Below are 22266 nucleotides of genomic sequence, written 5' to 3'. Positions count from 1 at the left end.
GGGCTTCTAATGCTGAAATCTTCTTCTTGTATAATAATAAGAATACTTTTAATGATTTCGCACATTCGAAAAAAAACTGATAATGATTAATCTCATATAGCTTCGTGCATGCGAATTGCATCTCACAATCGCTCAGGAACCACAGACAAGCTTGAAGGCTGCTGGGCGGTGAGCCAGCGCTAACTATTGCTCTGCAGTTCTCTCTATATTAACCTATTTTTAGCCCATTAGTGAGTGTTTATACATGTGGGAGGAAACCAGAGCACCCGGAGAAAATCCACTCATGGGCCAACCATGATACAAACACAAAGTAATCATTATGCGAATGAGACGCCGTATGTCAAAAATCGGTCCAGAATTTGCTCGAGTCAATGCTGCTGCTGCTGGAATTATGCACTCCTAGAAGTACGTGGTGGCCGATGGCTTGTATATAGAAGATGTATTTATGTATGTGGAGGTACGGATATATGAGGGAGGCATATCACGTGATTATATCTTTTGGTCATGATGAATACATTCTTACCTCCTGCAAAAGGATGTATTGGGCAATGATGCAAAGGCGATGTGGATATGAATAAAACTAAACTATTTTTTTATTTTACCAGATAAGACCTACTGAGCTATGCAGCCTTTTTTCAGAAGCGCCCTGGCCACAAATGATAGCTCAACAAAGGGGCTTATCACGCGGAAATGTATAGCAGCCAAATACTCTCAACACACGTTTTTAAATGTGGAGGGAAAAACCGGAGGACCCGGAGAAAAATCCACACGACCACAGGGAGAACAGGCAAACTCCAAATATACAGGCATCAGGGTTGGGATCGAAGCCACGACCTTTTGTATACCAGGCGAGGTAGGTAATATCAAACAACCCTTTGTCAATCTGCTGTTGGATGAAGGCCTCCCTCAGCTGTGCCAGTCATCGGGCGGGGGGGAGGTTGTTTGACCATACTTCACCACGCTCGTTTGTGCGGGTGGATTAATAATGCGATTGCAGTGGCATAATCGATGGTATAATTATTGAATTCAATTGATTGATGAAGGTATCTATTAATTTGCTGACTTATATGTTCCTCTCTGTACCATATCTATGAGTCTGGGTTGATGAAAGTGAGGGCACAGAACCAGTTCTAATATCGCTCGCCACTGATGGTAGCCGTGGCTGGGAATTGAAGTCAGATTGCCAGGTTCGTAGCACAGTAGGCTAACCACTGCACCACTCCCCATTTAACGTAGATCTAGTTTTACCAAAAAAAAAATTGCCATGCGCAAACTAATTGCATTTTAAACGAGCATCGCACATTCTTAGGAGCATTTCTGTGGAAACTCCTCGCACTCTTCTGTAGTCTGCGATAAGAAAGGAGATGTCCTCTGTTCTTCGGCTGACAGAGTGAATCTGCTGGCCTCAGCTGTGCCGGCTTCTTGTTGTTCTTCTTCTTCTTATTATTATTATTATTATCTCTTAGCCGCATGCACCAAAGAGCACCGCATAATCCCATGTGCACCATGGCTCGCCAGTCCCTGATGCCGTCTGGTCTCATAAAAAATAAACACGAGTACAAGAAAGGTAATAAAGCAAATCAATTAAATGTACCGTCATCGAATGAATACACGAGCAGAAGTTGCATTGTTGACACAATGCACACGATGGGCCCTGCTTCGGAGTCTGTATTCCCGTGAGACGGGAAACCCAATTGGCACTCGCGGAGCCGAGCATCGTGCTCAGATCTGGAGCCAGCTGGCGCCAGACCAGATAATCCGACGACTGTGTTTACATGCATCTCTTGTTGGTGCGCAGGAATGTATTGCGCTCATAATGATACACATTGTTTGGTGATGCTGCTGCATTGGCAGTGGTGCACAAGAACCGTTAACAAAAGAACTCAACGCATTTGTCAAGAGCAATGTCGCCTTGAAAGAAATAAAATATATAATAGGCGAGTTTTTTGGAAATGGCCCTTCATGTGCTCTGACGGTGGGCTTTAAAACACTACAAACCCGGCGACCCGAGTTCGATTCCCGCTCACGGCCAACACCAATGACGATTATCCAAACTGGTCCTGGGCCTCTCGTAGGTTGAATCGGCCTCAAATGAGGACCTGGTGCAGTGTGTAAACATTATCATGAGAGAGACAATGGCAGTCGGGTGTGGTGCTGACAACCCACCACCCCCTCTCATGTGCCATGTCAGACTTCATTGGTGCTTACTAACAGTACTTGCCCCAAAACGTCTGTTAAGGCAATATGTGGGATTCTTGTCTTGGTGATTTGTGTGATGGTGTGTAAGTGTTGTGGAAGTGATGGATTGATGATACTTTGTTGTCATGTGGTGATGATGTGGGTGGTGTGTGATGTGGTGGTATGTTGGTGGTTTTAGTTGTCTGGTGTTGTATTGTATAATAATATGTGGTGTGATGGTAACGTGGTGTTGTGGTGGTGTTTAGGTATATGATGTTGTGGTATGTGGTGCTTTTCTGCGCGATAGTGAGGTGATTTGTAGGGCAGTGGTGATGTATGGTGTGGCTGCACATGCTTTGTGTGGTTTGAGTTAGTGCCATCTGGTATTGTGGATTACGTTTGCAAAATGAGGGTTACATTGTACTTTATTTTCAATTTATTCTTTGCATTTATTAGATTATAATGTATTTAGCAAAAATGGTAATATTCACCTCCTGCTTCAGAGGCCAATTTGAGTTTTAAACACATTTCATTATTACAACATATTGGTGACCATTCCGAGAAAGTGTCACTTCAGTGATTGTTTACAACCTGCGGTATGTAATAATAATAATTTGTGTTCGCTACAGTGCCCTTTATTCCAGAGCATCTCGGAACGCTTTACGTGTGCAATAAGTGACATTCATCACATCTCAATTCGAACAATTTATAGGGAATCCTCAGTGGCAGCTGTCCTTCTGGGCACAGGACAACTAAGCACGTAAATGAGCGTCCAATCGTCTGTTTCCATTTCTCCCCCCCCCCTTCCTGTAACCCTAATCCCTACCCCAACCGGCACGCCGACCAACTTCAAGGCCACGTTCAAGGAGTGAGCCCAGTCTCTGCAGCCCAGGATCCCAGCCTGCACTCCTCACCCTGTCCCGGTAACCCCCCACCCCTCCTCATCACTAGGAGCTTTAACAGCAAACAAATAAATTGTGCAGTGGTTAGCGCTCTGAGTTATGGTGCGAGCGAACTGAACTCGATTCCTGGCCAAAGCTCATGTCAGTGGCGCGTGATATTTAAACCGGTCATGTGCAGAACCCCTTCACTGACCTGCACTGGCCAGCGTGGTGAAGCATGGTCAACAACTCGCATGGAGAAGACTTCATCCAGCAGTGGGTGAAAGTGTTCCACCACAAAGTGTGGTTAAGAAGCAATTTAAGTCATTTCAGAACTAGTTGTGTGATGTCACCTTCCAGGAGCTGTTCTCTTCACACCGGATGATGTAACGCTGCTTTCTACGAGAGATCCGAGTGGATATCTCCTCATCGCAGCGTGGAATGATGTCGATAATCACAACCGGAATACACTTTAGTTGGGAAAATGAATAAGTGCAACTTGGAAGAAAAAAAACAAGAATCAATTTCTAATCGTAAGCCAAGATCTGAGGCAATGCCTTTTACGCTACTACGCCTCCACAGGCGGTTTTCTGTTTTTAGCTGACCCGCACTTTGGCCTGTTACAGTGTTGTTGGTTTGTAAGTAGGCTGCTCGCACAAACGAGACTGCGTACGCCGCTGGCTGCTGTCCACTTGGGAGAGTGTGCTTGCTGAACCCCTGCCGTGTCTTCCGTTTCAGATTGCCCCACAAAGAGACCCTCTCTCGGCAACAGCTCCAGCCATACAGGTAGCTACAGCTGTCCACCCTCCCAATGGCAGTCACACATGTCTCTACGACAAAAATAATTGCTCCCCTGGGACGTTTGATTAAGTTACGGGTGTAATTTGTGCAGACCTTGGTAAATCCACTGCTGGATGAGGACCCTCCCCATCCCATGCAGGTCGTGGAAGTTATATTTGACCATACTTCACCATGCTGGTCAGTGTGGTGTGGTGAAGGCCGCCAATTTAGATATGGGAGCGTTTAATAGTGTGCCACAATGGACGTTGCTTCATTGTCCTCTGCTGCAAAACAAATAATCCCGCAGCATCCTATAACAACCTGCTTGTGCATGGCGATCGTCCAGTAGTAGTAGTAAACATATTTTACTTGGTGAGAACCCATGAGGATGGCGGGTCTCTTTTGCAGTCGCGATCTGGTTGGGCAAGGGATGGCCGGTGCATTACATTTTTGCGTGATAGCCCAACATTTCGAGTGAAAAACAACATAAATAATAGAAAGAGGAGGAGAAATGTGAACATGAGGATGAGATTTAGCATTTCCGCCCCTCACTTTTGGAATGAGCTCCCACTGTGGTTTTGGCTTAATCCCTCCTCCTCCCTTCCCTGGCGTTTTAAAAGTCCTTCCTTAAATTAAGAAATCCCTTTTCCTGCACGTGCGGTAAGCGAACTGCGCATGCTTTGACAAAATGTATCTTTCTTACCTGCTAGTGTTACTTGAATGGTGCATAACTTGAATGTTGTTTTCCTCCAATGTGTTTGCTACTCAGTGTCTGCAATGTTTATACATTGCTGTAGCTTCCTTTTTGTTCACAAGGTCCTCCGTGAGTCATTCTTGCAAATCAGCTTGAAGCTGATTGTTTTTTACCGGCATAAGCAAGTAACATCAATCAGTCAACAGATGGGAAAGGGACCGACCAAGTGACTAATGAGATATCAGAATTATAATTATTATTTATCCTGGAGAATTCTGATGAGCTATGAAGCTCTTTTTCACAGATGTCAGTAGGGGCAGGTCATAAAGTTACAACAACAAGCAGTACAAACAACGATAGGAGTGCAACGTATAGGAAAGGTAAGAAAATCACTGAAAATAAATACATAAAATAGATTAAGTATATAAGCTCAAATTGCATAAGTACATAAATTCCCCAGAAAAAAAACAGTCACAGACCACACCAAGACAATACACAGTCCCTCAATAAAATTGCACATTAAAATTTAACTATCGATACATGAGTCGTAGATGAAAGTTACAATGACATTTACAAATGCAGCTGCATATCCAGCACGAATCTTCCACTTCAGGATATTTTTTTGGAAGGAAGATTTACGATCTTAAGGGAAGAAACAACGTTGTTCCAAAACGTTGGTGCTGCAATGGCCGTGTGCCACCAGCCAGCCGCAACAGAACCAGCTGTCCCCCGCTCCCCCCCCCCCCCCCCCGTGGCTGGTTCAGAGCGAGCACGTCCAAGCGGAGTCCGTCCAAACCGCTGATCCCAGTTGGCAGACACTCTCAACGCCAGCGCTCGCTGCCCCATAATCCCAAAGCGGACAGCAGGTGGCCGATTCTCTAAGATAACGAGGTTTATTAAATCAGCTAACTAAACGTACAATTTTTCCATCAAATTAAGCAGCACAATTGAATTGCCGCGCGCATAAGTCAGCTGCTGATGCTGCAGTGGAACTGGGTCAGGGTGGTCGGAGGGGGGCGGGGGGGGAGTGGAGGATGGGTGGGTGGAGGGGTCGCGGAGGTCACGCATGCTGATGCCTACATGGGAGAAAAAAGTGTCCAATTCCCACTATTCGGTTTATTCGTGCAGTCTGTGATTTCATGCCCGGCGTAATTTTCAAGTAGAAATAAATTATAAACTAGAGATCATTTTGTTTGGTTCTCAGGGAAGTACAAGCACTGGCACACAATGTCATTTTCCTGTGAACGTTCGACAAATGAGGGTCTGTCTAAGACACTCTGTGACCTCAGAATTACCAGAGAGAGTGGACTTTGGCAAAATACTTTGATAGTGACCTTCGAGATTCAAACGTTGTTGACACCTTGGGTTATATTTGGCTTAGAATTTGGATTTGAGAGATGAGAAAGGTCAAGATGTGGGAGTCACAATGCAGGACCATAATTCAATTTAATAATCGATACTTTTTTTTGTCTAGTTTTTCCAATTTCATTTGTATTCTTGTTTGTCTTCGTCGTACAGTTTCGTTCACTCCTAATGTGTTTATATGTACCATTGGCATATCATTTACATATATTTTGCTCGAATTACAAAGAACTCAATTATCGCATGTATTATTCGATGCATACATAGTGCACGTGAGAATCGAATTTAATCAAGTCATGAATGGTTAATTGCATGCTGCCCACTGCTAACATAAGGTCTTTCTCCTTCGCGTGACACGGCAGGCGCAAAAGATTTGAGAGGCAATGGTGATGATGATGAGGAGCAGCAAAGTCCATCTTCTATCACGAGTGAGATCCATCGTGCACTCCCGATTGAGCACCCTTGCATGTTCCACCACGTCACACACGCCACTTGTAGAGCATTGCTCGAAAATGTTTGCGCACTGTTCGTCCGGTTAGCGTGAACTCGTTTATCTTGATCATACGAGAGGAGGGCAGTGTTAATCTGGATCTTAAACTGGTGGTGGAAATTCCATGCTCCAAAGGTCTCTGTGTGATAATACATTACAGTGCAATTTTTGTTCCCGTATGATCTGAATGTGACTGGATCTCAGTGGGCATAGTTACTGCATAGTCCTAGGCAGAGGAACGACAGAAGATCCTGAGCCTCGATTTGAACAAGGAAAGGGTAGTTGACAGCATAGATTGGAGGGGAAGACATTGACATTCCACCAAGTTGTTAATTCACTGGCTGATGCCTATTTTACACAAGCCAATAGCAATGATAATAACGATGACAATGACGAGCGGTTGAGGTGTCCAGTTTTCAGCATCCAGTGTCCAATTCCAGTGTCCGCTGCACTGTGCTCCTCCCAGGTAATCCGGGCAAGGTGACCCAGAGCGGCTGGGTTGTCGGGAGACGAGGAGCCGAAACCGCCAACCCCTCCGCCTTTAACTCTGCCACGCCACCCCCGACGGACCCCTGGGCTGCTGGCGACGACAAAGCGGACGACGTCCTGCAGAGCCTCGACCCATTCCTGATCACCGTGATCACACTGAGCACGCTCGGCGTGCTGCTGGGCACCGCGTGCGCGGGGCTGCTGCTCTACTGCACGTGCTCGCGCCTGGGCCTGTCCATCCCCGGCATGCACCACCACCCGAGCCTCTCGGCCGTGCTGGAGGCGCACGAGATGCGGCACGCGCGGGACACAGCCGCCACCACAGGCACTGCCACCACAGGGGCCGCCACCATGACCCACAGCAATGTCAACAGAGTGGGAGGTGGCGGAAACCCATACATGGAGAAGTTCATCTCTCGGAAGGACTCCTCGCTCGCCTGACCACGGGTGTACCATGTGACGCCCACCGCCAAAATGCTCCTACTGTGGAGACAAATGACCTTTGCATAACCTCTCGTGACCTTGTGTGACTTTGAGAAGAAAGTCACGGTGGTCGCGTTAAGGAGACAATTCTAATTTAATTGCACTGCAGCCTTAATTAATAAAAAAAATTCAAGTACAAAAAATTGTGACCCTGATGGGATGTGTGCAAATAAGAACTGAAATAGCAATCAAGTTTTAATAAAATCTAAGCGTTATTTAATTCTTAATATAATAAAAATTTTGTAAAAAGCAGGCGCACATAATAGACACGTGTAAATAGTTTTCTGTGCGCGTGGTTGCGCGTGCCTAGGGTTGTGCACAATTAAACATAAGGACATGCGTACATGCGCACACATCTTCGTAAGGATCATTCATATTCAGAACTATAAAGATGCCCAGCTTTATGAGGACACAGTATGTCATTTTGGGAATAAAAAAACACTTTTTCCACTTTAAGTTACTCTACCTCGTGACTCACTGAGTAATTAAAAGTGTAACCTTTCCAAATTATAACTTGTTGTGACATCATAACTGTTGGTCATATGTAAACGATTGTAATATTAAATCCATTAGTTCACAAACGCTTGCAAAAGTGTCTCAAGCGTGGAACAAACTGTTTAGATTTGTCCACCCTGGCCCCACTTCCCTCGTAGTGAACAGCTTTGTTTTGAAGTCAACTGGCAATGCCCCAGCAGAGGTAACTTTTGGCTCGGTTTAAATCTCATCTCGCTCCCGATCTGGTTGCGAAGAATATTTGCTATAGCTTTGCACCGATAGCTAGCCTGACGCTTTGTAGAGTCACTGGCATTCTTGGACACAAGCCATTCCCGAGAAAACACGTTGCCCCACATTCCCTATTCAAGTTGCCAAGCACCGAATGTTAACTTGAAATTCGACCATTTTATAAACGGTCACACTTTGAAAACGTCGTATTTTCTTCGCTAGTCTCTTGATCCCCAAGGCCTTCACTGCCCGGAGCGCCATACATGTTGAGAAGAGTCTCTCTAGAATTCTGTTTCCAGAAAATTGGCGAGAGGCCAAAGCCATATGCTCTGAAATAAATAAACAAAAATCTGCCAAATCACCGGAAATTCTTCAGGCAATTTTGGGACAGTTGAAATATTTTGTGACAGCTTTAATATTCTGTGAATATAGCCAAAAACGTATTATATAGATGCTCTGAAAATTCAGGCAGTAGCCATTTAGACTGCCAAACAATAAAAAAAAATGACGTGAATTGTTGGGTTGTTCTTAAACAGTCAAAACGTAGTTTGATTTAGTGCATTGTGGGAGTAAACTTATATCACCTACGGTATCCCGCACCACCTGTTGTTTTGTTCTGAGTGACCACTTCACACACGCAATCATGGACGCACGCGCGAGGCTTCGTTAGGACGCATGGAGTAGTGTTACGGGCCGCCGGGCTTTGTGCCGGACATACTGTCCTCTTGGGAGGGGAAAAACTCTTGCGAAGAAAGGAAACGAAATGAAAACAATCGAGGAATGTCGTGGCACGTGAATGGACTTGCTGAATTCCTTATGGACTTTTGCGGCCTTGGACCAAAGGAACTCTAGCCACATATTGGGCGGCTTTATTTTCATTATTTTAATTTTTTATTCTCCATTGAGAATATTTTTACAGCAAGAATAAACTGTGCTGTGACTGAGTTTCTTGCGCATGGTTTCCTGGTGATGCGGATAAACTCCGTCTGCATTGCACCAATGTCCTAACACAAAATTTCCCTCTAGAACTTTGAGGAGTCACGAAAATTTCTAATCAAAATTGAGCTCACAGCTTGCCTTACTGATCAAATGACGACTTTTCGTAATTTAATGCCTAGTATTTATGAAAAAATTATTGCCTTTTTTTCTTGTGTGTGTGATTACGATGCACTTTTGAATGTTTAACAAATGGTTCTGATTTAGATTGCAGGGAACGTTGGGAAAGAGGCCTAAGATCTCTGTCATGCAGTTGGGTTGAGGTTTTGTGCCTCGGCTCGAGATTGGGAGAAGATTGAGAGGAGTGGATGTTGGGTACAAAACGTGGTGCTGGCTGGTGATGTCAATAATGGTTTATTCTTCTTGTAAGCAGCACTTTGTGCCATGTGGGATAGTTGAGGAAGGAGCAGATGGGTGCTTTTTTTAGAAAAATCTCCAATGTTGCAAATGCTTACTTTTCCAGTAAAAAGCAATATTGTGAATTAATAATCATATCAAACCTACACCAAAAGCCACTATTAATCTTGACGTGTGTCCTAATGAAACCTTTGACTGTACCATGCCATTAAAGTACCCGATAAATTGCATTTTCCAACATTATCGTGGGGTTTAATGCCATGAAGTTGTCCACCAATATTTCTTATAAGTATACACAAGTGAGAAATTTGAAGTCCTATTTATACACGATTTACGTATAGCCATTGAATTATATTCTTGGATCTTTCGGTAAAGTCCCATAGAAGGGAAATAATAAAATAATAAACATAAAACATAAAATTCTCACGACGTTTCGGCCACAACACAAGCAGCCGTCCTCAGGTGAAGAACAGAGCTGTCGGAAAGACAGCATCCTAATGAACACTGCTAAGCTTGGCAGCGTATTTTAAGCTGGGTGGGAGGAGCAGAGCGCCTCGACAAAGGAGTTTACATATCAACAGAGGAATTTAGCATATTGACGCTAAAGAACTGCTTCTACCCTACTACCATACAATAAACGGATGTGAAAAAACTAGATATATACTACATCAATATAATCAATGTACTCAATATACTCTCCAATAAGCTGAGCTATTAACATTAAGTAACTGGGTATACACTACACTATATAATGACTACCATATAGTGAACCGATCAAAAACTAATATATAAACTACATCAATATAATCAATATACTCAATATACTCTCCAATAAGCTGAGTTTACATATAGTTTACACAATAAGCCGAGTTTACATATTGATATGTTTACACAATAAGCTGAGTTCACTATATGATAGTCATTATATAGTGTAGTGTATACCCAGTTACTTAGTGTTAATAGCTCAGCTTATTGGAGAGTATATTGAGTACATTGATTATATTGATGTAGTTTATGCCTAGTTTTTTCACATCGGTTTATTGTATGGTAGTAGGGTAGAAGCAGTTATTTAGCGTCAATATGCTACATTCCTCTGTTGATATGTAAACACCTTTGTCAAGGCACTCTGCTCCTCCCACCCAGCTTATAATACGCTGCCAAGCTTAGCAGTGTTCATTAGGACGCTGTCTTTCAGACAGCTCTGTTCTTCACCTGAGGACGGCTGCTTGTGTTGTGGCCGAAACGTCGTGAGAATTTTCTAATGTTTAACTTTTATTATTTTATTATTTCCCTTCTATGGGACTTTACCGAAAGATCCAAGAATATGAATCCCTGCAGTCACGAAAGCTTTAAATCGAAAGCCATTGAATTTTTCTATTTAATTTCGCCATGACTTCTATGGAGCAGTACCCATTTTCAAACAATAAACCATTGACCAAAATGTGCTTAAGTGTGCTGTGAAGAAATACCGTAATGCACGGATATCAGCGTGTGCAGATGTGCATGTTAAACGAATTTAGTTTTTACTGGAACAGCCACTTAGTGGGTCAGCATGTGTAGATGAGGCACGTGACGATGCATTGTTTTATCGATGCAAATCGTTTTCTACAGTAATGATATATGTATTCCATTGTACGTAAATAAATTGATAAATTATGGTAATTACATTCCGATGATATGTTCATGTTTAGGCTCATGGCCAACAAACCTTAAAAAAGAGGAAAAACAACTACAGGCTACAAACATGACAGTCAAAATGAGACACAAATGTATCGATGCCTCGAAACTAATCGCGACCCCAAAGTCGTGAAAATTCATCAAATCATTACGGTTGTTAATTGTTACGTTCCTGATGTACACTGATGTAATCGTGAATTCTCGGACATTGGTGCTTTTGCTCATCCTGGTTTGAACAGAGTGCATGTTTCAACGGCCCACACTTTCGCCGGCAAGCCCTCCTATCCCGTTACTCTCACCCACAGCCCTCCCCACCCAGCCCCGCACCTCCCCTCATCAGAAGCACTGCACCTGCCGACGTGCGTCTGGTGAACGCAGCAGGAACCGCGTGCCGGTTTTGTACCCCCCCGACTCGCGTAAAACATTTACGTTGAGCGGATGCAGCAGGTCGCGGGGGCAGCGTCCTCTTCCATCAACGAGACCGATCCAAAGGTACGGAGTTCCCTGCCGCGTTTCCACAGCTTGGGGAAACCACACTGGCTCAATGCCGTACTAGGCCGAAACAGATCCCATAGGATCTCTGGCCCCTAGGCTGCCTCACTGACTAATGCTGCACGTGCTTATAGCTACGTCGACACTAGAACCAATCAAGCACCTACAACCAATCGTGACCCCAGAACCAGTGATGATGTCCTCGGTCAACGTGGATGTGTGACAGCCTGGCCATGTTAATGTTTGAAACACATCATGGTTTAAAAATATGTATTATTTATTTTAAATTGAAATAGTTTAACTCAGTGTTTCTCAAACTCCACTACTGACGCCCCCCCCAATCTATATGCCTCTCGGGAGCCATATGCCTCTCCTCCCGACCAGCAGATTAGCATTCACAAGTGTGGGTGATGCCCTGCTTGCTCACATAATGGCATTATTAAAGGTTAATTGAAGTAGCTTGCAGCGGCTGACCTGGTTATTCAGCTCTGCTGCAGGAACTCAATACCTCGCGACGGTTCATCTTTCTCATGATTGCCAATGCAGGTATTCCACATTTGTATGTAAATCAGGATAATGGCACGGCCTACATATACTATTGATTGGCGAGTATGAAAATCTGAACCATATCAGTTAATCAGCAAGAAGCAACCCAGGAGTGGGCACGAAGCCCACCGAGAGAAAAGTCGACAAAAAGTTACAATAATCAAATTCTGGACTAATTTAATTCTGGCGTTTAACGTTTCAGTTACTGATTTTTAAAGTTGAGTTAGATTATTTTTAATTTAGCATAATTTTTGGAAGAAAAAAATACTTTGTATCTTATTTATTACGCTTATGTCTGCTGTACTGTAATTGTTTTTAATAAAAATAATAATCGGCGGATAATTTATTTAGTTATTTTAAACCCAGTTCTCCCCGGACAAAGATACTCTTAGTCTCAATGGGCTGTCGCACAGCTTTAAACAAAGGAAATACTTTTATAAAAACGAGAGCTAAAATAAAACACAAAGGTGGAACATTAACGGGGACAGCATTTAGCCGCAAAATCAATAACTAAAACTTAACCAAAACTCGGAAATGCAACACCAATGTAATTAAACATTGCGCAATCGTCAGAAATTAGAATCCAAGCAACAATTACTGTAAATTCCAAACGTTTTATTCTATGACGCAGTAGATATCGCTAACAGCAGTTACGGTGATATGTCTCATGATGTATCGATGCATTCATTGAAATGTATTGTTTCACTCGCAATATGCATCGAATTGTGCGTGTAAAGGTCCGTTCTTTGATCTGTGCAAAGAGTGTGCCAATGTTACGTTTTAGTATGAAACTACAAATAAATAATACAGCACAAACGGAGACGGTAAAAAGGAGCTAAACAATAATCGCTGGCGGCTGTTTTGGTGAATCATTATTGTCCATTATCTTTCTAGTACGCACACCCAATGCATTGTGTTCACGAGTCAGCCGAGTGACACGACCCGTCCGTCATACGGGTGGTCCGTTCTGTAATTGAGAGCTGCTGTGCTGAGATTCCAAGTGCTGATTTACCCCCCCCCCTCGCCAACCCACCCACCTCGCCTTTCTCTCGGACATCTGGCACTCAGCTTAAACCGGCTTTTAAAAAATATAATCTGAGGCGTAATGGTCATCTGTACCCTCGTGGCTAGTGCTGCGCAGTATCCGAAGGACTAAGGAGGGAGGTTAAGGGTTGAGGGAAGGAACGTGGAGGTTGATGATCTGATCTCCCGTACAGGATAAAATCTTGCTGCTAGATTTAGCTGTTGGCAAATGTTTTCTGCGGGCGATTGTCAATCAACACTCATATTTAGACCCTTTGTTTGCCTGACCAGAATACGCCCAGTTAGAGTCTCATAATGGTAAATGCGGCAATGTCTAATTTGTATAGTTTACTCGGCACGCATCAAGAAAGTGGGTTGAAGAGACCGCCCCCCCGAGAGATGTTGTTCAGTTAATATCACACACTGACATAAAAGTGGCCCATTGAATCAATTCATCCATCTTGTATATGCATGAGGGGGTATATTGTTTGCACTCTCTTCACTCTCTTGCGCTGACCGCCAGCCTCAGAACTCAATACCGCGCCCGCTGGTGATGCTTGCCGAGGTCTCATTAGACATTCGCTTTCTCAACTCAATTGCTATCAATTATTCTATTACTACTACCACGCACTGAATTTTTTACATCAATAATTATTGCGCTTCAATCAAACACGAACGGGGGGAGGGGGTTTAAGGTCACGGCTGTGGTATTTGGGTAGCGCTGCGGTTGATCAATATTAGGGATGGGTTTCCTTCTGTTGTACACGGCTAATATCGTGTTGACTTAAACTGCAAAAATAGATTTAGGAAAGCAACTTATTGTCCTTTTATCGAAGTCTTTGGGCAGTTTAACGATAATGGACATTAGTCATAATAATTTATGTAGAGTACATCTGCCAGTGAGGTCGTAATTACGAATGTCAAACAGCAACTTATCAAGACATGACTGAACTTCCGTATGTAATACACGTAGGTAATCGTGGAACAAGTTGTCTGTATGTTGAATTTATTTCGCACCGTACGTTGTCAACCATGCTAATCAACCACAAAAAGCAGTCCTAAATCAACTAGTTTTCAATTCTAATGGTGTTCTAGAAGCCTTACAAATCTGAAAGTTGTCACAAATATAGTGGCCCGGAAGTTTATTGGTCTTACTCGTAGGACAGGATGAGTTCTAGGTTGTATCATATGTCGTGCTCAATGCTTAAACGTGTACGGTCCCCGTGACTCAGTGAAGTGGTTTGCCTCCCGTGGTCTGCATGGCTATATGTGGTAGTAAATTGGAGAAAGCCTGCTCCTCTCATGCGAAGCAGGCCGATGTATAATTAAACGTTTCTTGCATAAATAAAAACATAATTAAAAAAGTACCATTAACAATGCAAATTGCCAAGTACAGTAGTTGGAATATTTTGCACAAAATGTATCGAATGTCGCGGCGCAAAGTCAATTGCGTTTGGAGGTCGCAACTGAAACGATTGGAAACATCGTTGTGTCAGCTAGGCCGTTTGTTTGAGTCATGTCGCCACACACACTGCAAAGGTCATGATACACTCAGGCTAGTTGAGGGCAACTGTCACTGGCAAAGCTTTTACGACGATAAACTATGGTGTAGTGCGTTTTGTTATTGGTCGGCAGAGCGCACAACCTCAGGTTGCCATGTGACCTCTCTCTGTGATCTGATTGGAATTTGCCCACCGAGTTCCGACTAAGAAGAGCAGCGATCAACGTTGTCCCAGCTCTGGTCAACTCGACATTTTTTTTGTTCGCGATATAAAATGGCGCAGCAACTATTTTCAGTGGAAAATTACTGCCAACAATTTTCCTGAAACGTCTCTCGTGTCTCTTAGTGTTTGTGTTCGTCTTTAGCTGCTATGCGTAGGTGATGCGTGTACATTCTGCATGCATCTGAGATACCGCTCGTCATTAATTATCTGCACGTGTGATGTGCTTACACCCCCCCAAACCCAGTCCCTAACGTTCAACGTCTCAGCCCAGGACGTCACTCGAAACCCCACTTAGTTCGACGGCGGGAGCTCCAAAATACGATCACACACATATCCCTCTAGGACAGGAATGCATGAGGCGACACTCGATATGATTAGGCAGTGGAGTCGCAATACTTGCTCCACACTGCGTGCACTAATATCGTGGTGACTGTTTAAACAGGTGTATTAGTGAGCCGAGTGGGAAGGTGGTAAGTGCAACAATGGCTTATACGGGCAGTGGGTGAGCAGGTAAGTTTAACCTAGGGAGTTGTGGGCTATTATATTCACATACGGTGCCAATTCCGGTGTCCGTTTATGCGGGCAACTCGAGACGTGGAGTTGATCGTGGTTAAGCGTTCATGTGACAATACACTGGGTAGCAGTGTCGATGTGTGTGATTTCAGCTGGCCGTCTATGGTCCCTATGATTCTCTGTTAATCCTAATTCAACCCTGACCACTCCAAATGCCTCCTTTCAGCACCACACACTGCTGGGCTGTGTACACCAGCGTCCAAAAGTGGCAAATAACTGAAAAGGTTCACACGTTGAATTGTGGAGGAGTACCAAGCAGTCTGCAAGTGGAGCCCACTAACCAATCAAATTCTAGACCTAACGTAACCAAGTAGCCAACCAGCCACGAGGACTCATCCTCACACCGACCCTGACTGACCAGCCAACCAGCCACTAGTACGAGTCCTCCCACTATCGAATCCCCAAACCCTACCCCCAGAACTTCCTAAGATGTCCTTTTCATTTTTAGTTCACTTTCGGGTTTGGTGTTCACAGAGTTCGCAGAGCCTTGATGTAATGTTGCCAAAGTTGTGTGTTAATTAGATTGTTTTAAAGATTGATGTTGAATCGGAGTGTTTTTGCCTGTGTTGTGGCCAGAGCCTCACATATTAAACGAATGTTGTGTGTTAATTCGATTTTTTGATGTTGAATCGGAGTGTTTTTGCCTGTGTTGTGGCCAGAGCCTCACATATTAAACAAATGTTGTGTTAATTAGATTTTTTGATATTGAATCGGAGTGTTTTTGCCTGTGTTGTGGCCAGAGCCTTATATACAGGGTGCTTAAAAATGTTTTAACACTTCTGAGAATTTGCAACAAAACCACGAGAAATGTGCCTTCAGCCTCTCGAGACCACCTTGAGAAGATTCCAGGCATGGGTTGACAACGATGGCGAACAAGTGTAGACTCTTTGACTTTTGAAGCTATTAACATACATTTGTTGTCATGTTACAGTGCATTATCCATTCTTTTTCCATTAAAAACGATAGTCCCATATAAGTTTTAGCATTGTTTTGAAGCACCCTGTATTGAACGAAGCCAACTTTATCTCAGAGTTTGTATAGTTTATGTTTATTCATTCCCCATCTCCCCACGAGTGTTTGTGTATCCGTGCGTTTGTGTGTGAACGTGCACGTGTATTTGTGTGTGTGAACGTGCACGTGTGTTTGTGTACACACGTGCGTGTGTGCTTTGGCTGTGTGTGCACGTTTAGCCGTGTATTGGTGATCGTGGTTAAGCGTTCATGTGACAATACACAGGGTAGCAGTGTCGATGCGTGTGATTTTTCAGCTGGCTGTCTATGATCCTCATGATTCTCTATTAATCCTAATTGAGTGTGATGTAACCCCTCTCTGTTCCATTCAACCCTGACCACTCCAAATGCCTCCTTTCAGCACCACACACTGCTGAGCTGTGAACACCAGCGTCAAAAAGTGGCAAAGAACTGAAAAGGGTCACACGTTGAAATGTGGAGGAGTACCAAGCAGTCTGCAAGTGGAGCCCACTAGCCAATCAAATTCTAGACCTAACGTAACCAAGTAGCCAACCAGCCACAAGGACTCATCCTCACACTGACCCTGATTGACCAGCCAACCAGCCACTAGTACGAGTCCTCCCACTATCGAATCCCCAGACCCTACCTCCAGCACTTCCTAAGATGTCCTTTTCATTTTTAGTTCACTTTCGGGTTTGGTGTTCACAGAGTTCACAGAGCCTTGATGTAATGTTGCCAAAGTTGTGTGTTAATTAGATTGTTTGAAAGATTGATGTTGAATCGGAGTGTTTTTGCCTGTGTTGTGGCCAGAGCCTCACATATTAAACGAAGCCTTTTTTGTCTCAGAATTTGTGGAGTTTTTATTCTTCACTCCCCATCTCCCCACGAGTGTTTGTGTATCCTTGCGTTGGTGTGTGATCGTGCACGTGTGTTTGTGTGCACACGTGCATGTGTGCGTTGGCGTTTGTGTGTGCACGTGTAGCCGTGTCTTGGTGCACAATCGTTGTCTCTCCCACCACACAGAAACAACCACATGAAACTCTGACCAAAACTATCACGTTACCATACATAGCAGGCGTGACCAAAAAGATCTCCAAAATTCTAAACAAACATAAGATCCAAGTCCGATTCAGTACAGTGCATAAAATCCGTGATCTGATTCCATCTGTGAAGGATGTCGTTCCTGACTTACAGTATCCTGGAGTCTACAAATTGAGTTGCATTTGTGGTGATTGCTACATTGGAGAAACAAAACGTCATGTTGCTGATCGTGTCCGCGAGCACAAGTCAGATCTGAAACACGGCAGAACTGATTCTTCGGCCGTTGCCGATCATTGCTACAACTCGGCGGGCTCTCATGAAATTGTCTTTTCCGAGACCAAGGTTCTCTGCAAACCTCCGGGCTACCATCAAAGGTTTGTACACGAAGCCATACAAATATACAAACACAGACATAATTTCAACCGTGATGATGGGTACAAACTCAGTAATCACTGGAAAGATGTTATTAACCACGCAAAAAAGACTTAATTACACTTTTTGGACCATCTTATCTGACAGGCACTATTTTAATTTACTTCACCGAGTGTTAACATCGACAGTGTTTAACAGTAATCTCTTCATTGTTCTTTGATCACCGCTCGCCACGTTTCCATTCATTGTGTTGAGCACTACGTGATGTCTTTGATCACCGCTCGCCCTCCGTCCCGGCGCGTCTCCATTCATTGTGTTGAGCACTGCGTGCAGTCTTTGATCGCCGCTCGCCCTCCGTCCCGACACGTCTCCATTCATTGTGTTGAGCACTGCGTGCAGTCTTTGATCACCGCTCCTCCTCCCTCCCGATACGTTTCCATTCATTGGCTACCACAGCCTGATAAGCTCTCCCTTCCCCCCCTCTCCACCTCCCTTCAACTTGCTTATAAGGGATTACATCTTGAATCATTGCTTCACTTGATGCAGCTAATTCGGCTGTGACGGTCCCACCTGATGACGGAGACTTGTGTTGCCTCCGAAACGTCGTGAATTTTATTTTGTTTTGTTTTATTTTACTTTCATTAATTTTAATGTTTTTACCTACGTGACTTTACCGAAAAAACCTGAGAATAGTGTATACCAATAAGCTCTCATCGCATGCAGGCTTGAGGCAGGGTCGTCTATGTTTGCCAACCGGATCCTCTTTGCGTACTCTGCAGATTCGTTTCCTAACCATTTCACCAAAAAGTCGAGTTCTTCACTTGTAGAGATGCCTGATTTTCTGATTGCATTCCTGAAGGTAGATCTCCAGGCTCAATAGTTCTCGGAGTGGTCATCAAACTTTACGAGTCCTGTGTTGATTAGTTCGCGGTGAGCCAGGTACCTAGCAAAGTCCCCTATGCCTGCTGATCCAGGGTGTGTCCATACTGGCGCTTGTGAGGTGCCATTATTGGCAATATTGCCTTGCATGCCGTCACTCGCGATGGCGTTGGATTGTGGGCCCAAAAGGTTTCGATCACGTTGGTCTGATCCCTTTATGTAACGGTCTACAATGTGGGTCTGACTTGATGCATCCTTGTCTGACCCCACGTGTGCGGCTCTGAGTCGGCGATTGACTGCCAGGGCAGGGGATGCATTTTCACCATTTCCATAGACAGCATTCGTGTTCACTCGGCATGGAGACCAGTACAAAATATTTTTTCTGGTAAGTTGATCACGGTCCTTGACACGCATCTGAGTACCAAACTCACTCCAATTCTCTTCCTTATCCAGATTGGCTGCTGATTGGAGCACCTCTGCCTGGGCTTTTTCAGCAGCTGCTTCTTTTTTTACTTATAGGGTGTTTAACTTAGCATCCAGCTCAATTTTCTTCCGTGTGGCAGTAGCCACTAGTATACTCTCTTGCTCCCGTGCGGCAGCAGTTGCTAATATACTCTCTTGCTCTGCTTTCTTCTGTGCGGCAGCAGTTGCTATGCTTGCTTCTTCTTGTATGCGGGCCTTTTCAATCAGTATGTCTTCCTCTTCAGCCATGTAGGAGACACGAGCATTTGCTGCTTCTGCTGCTGCACGTGCCTGATGTTGTACACTCGAAAAGAAGGACGTGGGAAGGTGCTCCAAATCGAGGGCAGACACATTTATTGTGGTTAATAGCAATCTTGTGAAGAACAGCACTGTCACTCTGTAAAATGCAACAGCACGTGTGTCACACACAGCAATTCTTCCGAGTCGCCATTAACCATGTGGCTGGTGTCCAAGTGCGGTTATTCAATAACAGTTTTCTCTTATACCCAATTCTACTACTGATAAACCATCTTTGTCTTTGACAATAATATTTGCACATCACTATTCGAATATTCCTTTAATCCCAAGCTGTATGTCTATCTATACCATCCACTAATCTCGATATCTTACACCCATTATCTGTACTGTATGTGTACAGTATATGTAATGTATTTGTCAACATTGTACAACTTACTACTTTACATGTGTTATATTCTCAATAGCATTGCAAGTAGTCATACTCTGGGAGCATGGGCATGGTTATAGACTAAACAGTATTAGGGTTAGAGAATTACAATGACAGTAGGTAATTACAGTGTGTCATCCTTTACAATGCACAGTGCTAAACCCCCTCTAATTGCACATATAACAAACGAACAATTTAAATCCAAGCTTAAAGTCTAGAACAAGTCTAGAACAAGTCTAGAACAAGTCTAGAACAAGTCTAGAACAAGTCTAGAACAAGTCTAGAACAAGTCTAGAACAAGTCTAGAACAAGTCTAGAACATTTATATAACGATCAAAAACAACCTTTGGGTCCTTTACCTGTAAAATGCAACAGCACGTGTGTCAAACACAGCAATTATTCCGAGTCGCCATTAACCATGTGGCTGGTGTCCAAGTGCGGTTATTCAATAACCCTGCCAGCCACCTACAGGCCCAACTCAGTCACCACATGCTGCTGTACACTCATGCATTGATGCACTGCACAGCACATCAGGACTTTCACAGAACCACACTTTACTCCCTTGCTGCACAAGGATATAATTAAAAGAGTGATCCATTCCTAATGTGCCACACTGAGCTGCTGCCATACTGGTAGATGATATCTGTGAGTGTGCTGAGCCTTAGATCTTGTGGTGGACTTGGATGAGACAGTGCTGAGATCGTGTCTCACACGGTCCGTTGCATCTTGTATCACTGCCTTCACATTATCATCGAGCAGTTCAAGGAAGTGCTCTTGCATGCGCACTCCCTCGATGCCCTCGTCTGTTTTAACCTTTTTATTTTCCAGCAGCTTGTAACTTGAACTGCTCACCTTCACTCGATGTATGGCCCACTGAATTGAGGCCGCTGTGTCTGAGGCGTTTTGAGCTTCAGATATATCTGCTTCAACCCGGTCCCATGCCCTTTGTATCATGGCATCAAAGTCTTGCTTCTCAGCGTCATAGCTTTCCAAGTCCTGCTGTGTCAGCCTGACCTCTCTTTGGGGCCTTGAACTCCCTTGATGCTCTTGAGGCAAGATGGGAGGTCCTGGATTGCTTAAATCACTTGCTTCAGCATCTCTCCCTGCTGAACTGTGGCTTTCCATGCTGCGATGCTTGCAACACAAGTTTAATGTAGATTCGCTGCAGAACTGGCTGCTTGAGAGCTCCAAGCCTGAGGAGCTGCCTGCTTGAGAGCTCCAAGTGTGAGGAGCTGGCTGCTTGAGAGCTCCAAGAAGAGTCTTTTTACTTGGTTGAGAGCTCCAAGAAGAGTGTATTTTACTTGGTTGAGAGCTCAAAGAAGAATGTATTTTTAAATCCTTTATATTAAGTTCACTTGCTTGCTTGCTTGCATGCTTGCGTGCTTGCTTGCTTACGACCGTGCAAATCTTTCGGTCGTTTTTTAACCCACTTCCCATGATCCAATCGAGCTGACATTTTGCACACAGACTCGTTGTGCGTGACAATTAATTTTCGTAAAAAAATTTTTCCTAAATTTTACACTGTTTAGGGGAAAAAAATCATTTTTAATTACCAATTGCTTAATGGTGGCAGAAAATCATCTGACCCATAGGTGGCAGCCATCTCAAGCCAGAGGACGAGAGGACTCTAGCCACCCGTTTCATGATGACGCAAATGTTGACTAACCACATGGCATGAAATCCCTGCCCCCACACTGTACAGTGGAGACTATTCATAGAGCAGTTAAATTGAAGCCGCCATGTTCTTGAAAGTGGTAAAACGGGTCAACGCTAGTGCCCTCGGGAATATACGGGGCATGTCAAGAGGTGATCTTACATATAAAGGATTTATAGTGAAAAACTTTGTTTTTACGGGTTAATTTTTTACTGTCTCGGCTTCGCTGTGCACTGCATTGCACCACTATCCGAGTAGTTAACCTAGCGTTCAATAAACTTTCAGAGCCAGGGTGAACATCCGCCTCCAACGTATTTAATGAATTGAACAAGGTAAAAAGGCAATGCTTCTTAAAGTCCCACAATGAACAGATGCACCTGTCTTCAATGAGACGCGATTTGTGCCTCCATTTTGTACTGTGTAATGGTTGACACCCTGCCTCATGGCTTAGAGAATTGTAACTTCCTGGTCACGTGACAAAACTCAACACCATATTAGGAAATTCCTGTGTACGCACACCCCCATACCTGCCGCGAGGCAGAACATATACTTTAGTGCGTTTTGTGGAATATTAATGTATTAACTATGAAGGCAACCAGGGTTGGGGCTGTGGCGAAATGGTTAACGCTTGCACTGCAACTGTGGAGTTATAATTCCTGGCCCGATTAAATGTATTGTTGCATTGCAAGTCTCTGAGGGATTGGCGACGGCTTGGTGAGGCATTCTTCCAGCAT

At 44.0% G+C, this 22266-nt stretch overlaps 1 protein-coding gene across 3 annotated transcripts in view; it reads left to right on the top strand.

Moving 5' to 3' along the window:
- The window catches only part of LOC144718734 (neuropilin-2-like), a 76947-nt gene extending 59660 nt beyond the window's left edge, over positions 1-17287 (top strand). For all 3 annotated transcript variants that reach the window (XM_078594230.1, XM_078594239.1, XM_078594247.1), the window contains 4 exons: positions 3033-3101; positions 3798-3845; positions 6258-6323; positions 6852-17287. In XM_078594230.1, the coding sequence (XP_078450356.1) occupies positions 3033-3101; positions 3798-3845; positions 6258-6323; positions 6852-7315 (647 nt within the window). In that variant the 3' untranslated portion in view covers positions 7316-17287. The remainder of the gene's footprint in view (positions 1-3032; positions 3102-3797; positions 3846-6257; positions 6324-6851) is intronic.
- The last annotated feature ends 4979 nt before the right edge of the window (positions 17288-22266 follow it).

This window comes from Lampetra planeri, chromosome 1, assembly GCF_965212315.1.
Source record: "Lampetra planeri chromosome 1, kcLamPlan1.2.h2, whole genome shotgun sequence".
Classification (NCBI taxonomy): Eukaryota; Metazoa; Chordata; class Hyperoartia; order Petromyzontiformes; family Petromyzontidae; genus Lampetra; species Lampetra planeri.
This window is presented reverse-complemented; position numbering and strand designations above follow the sequence as displayed.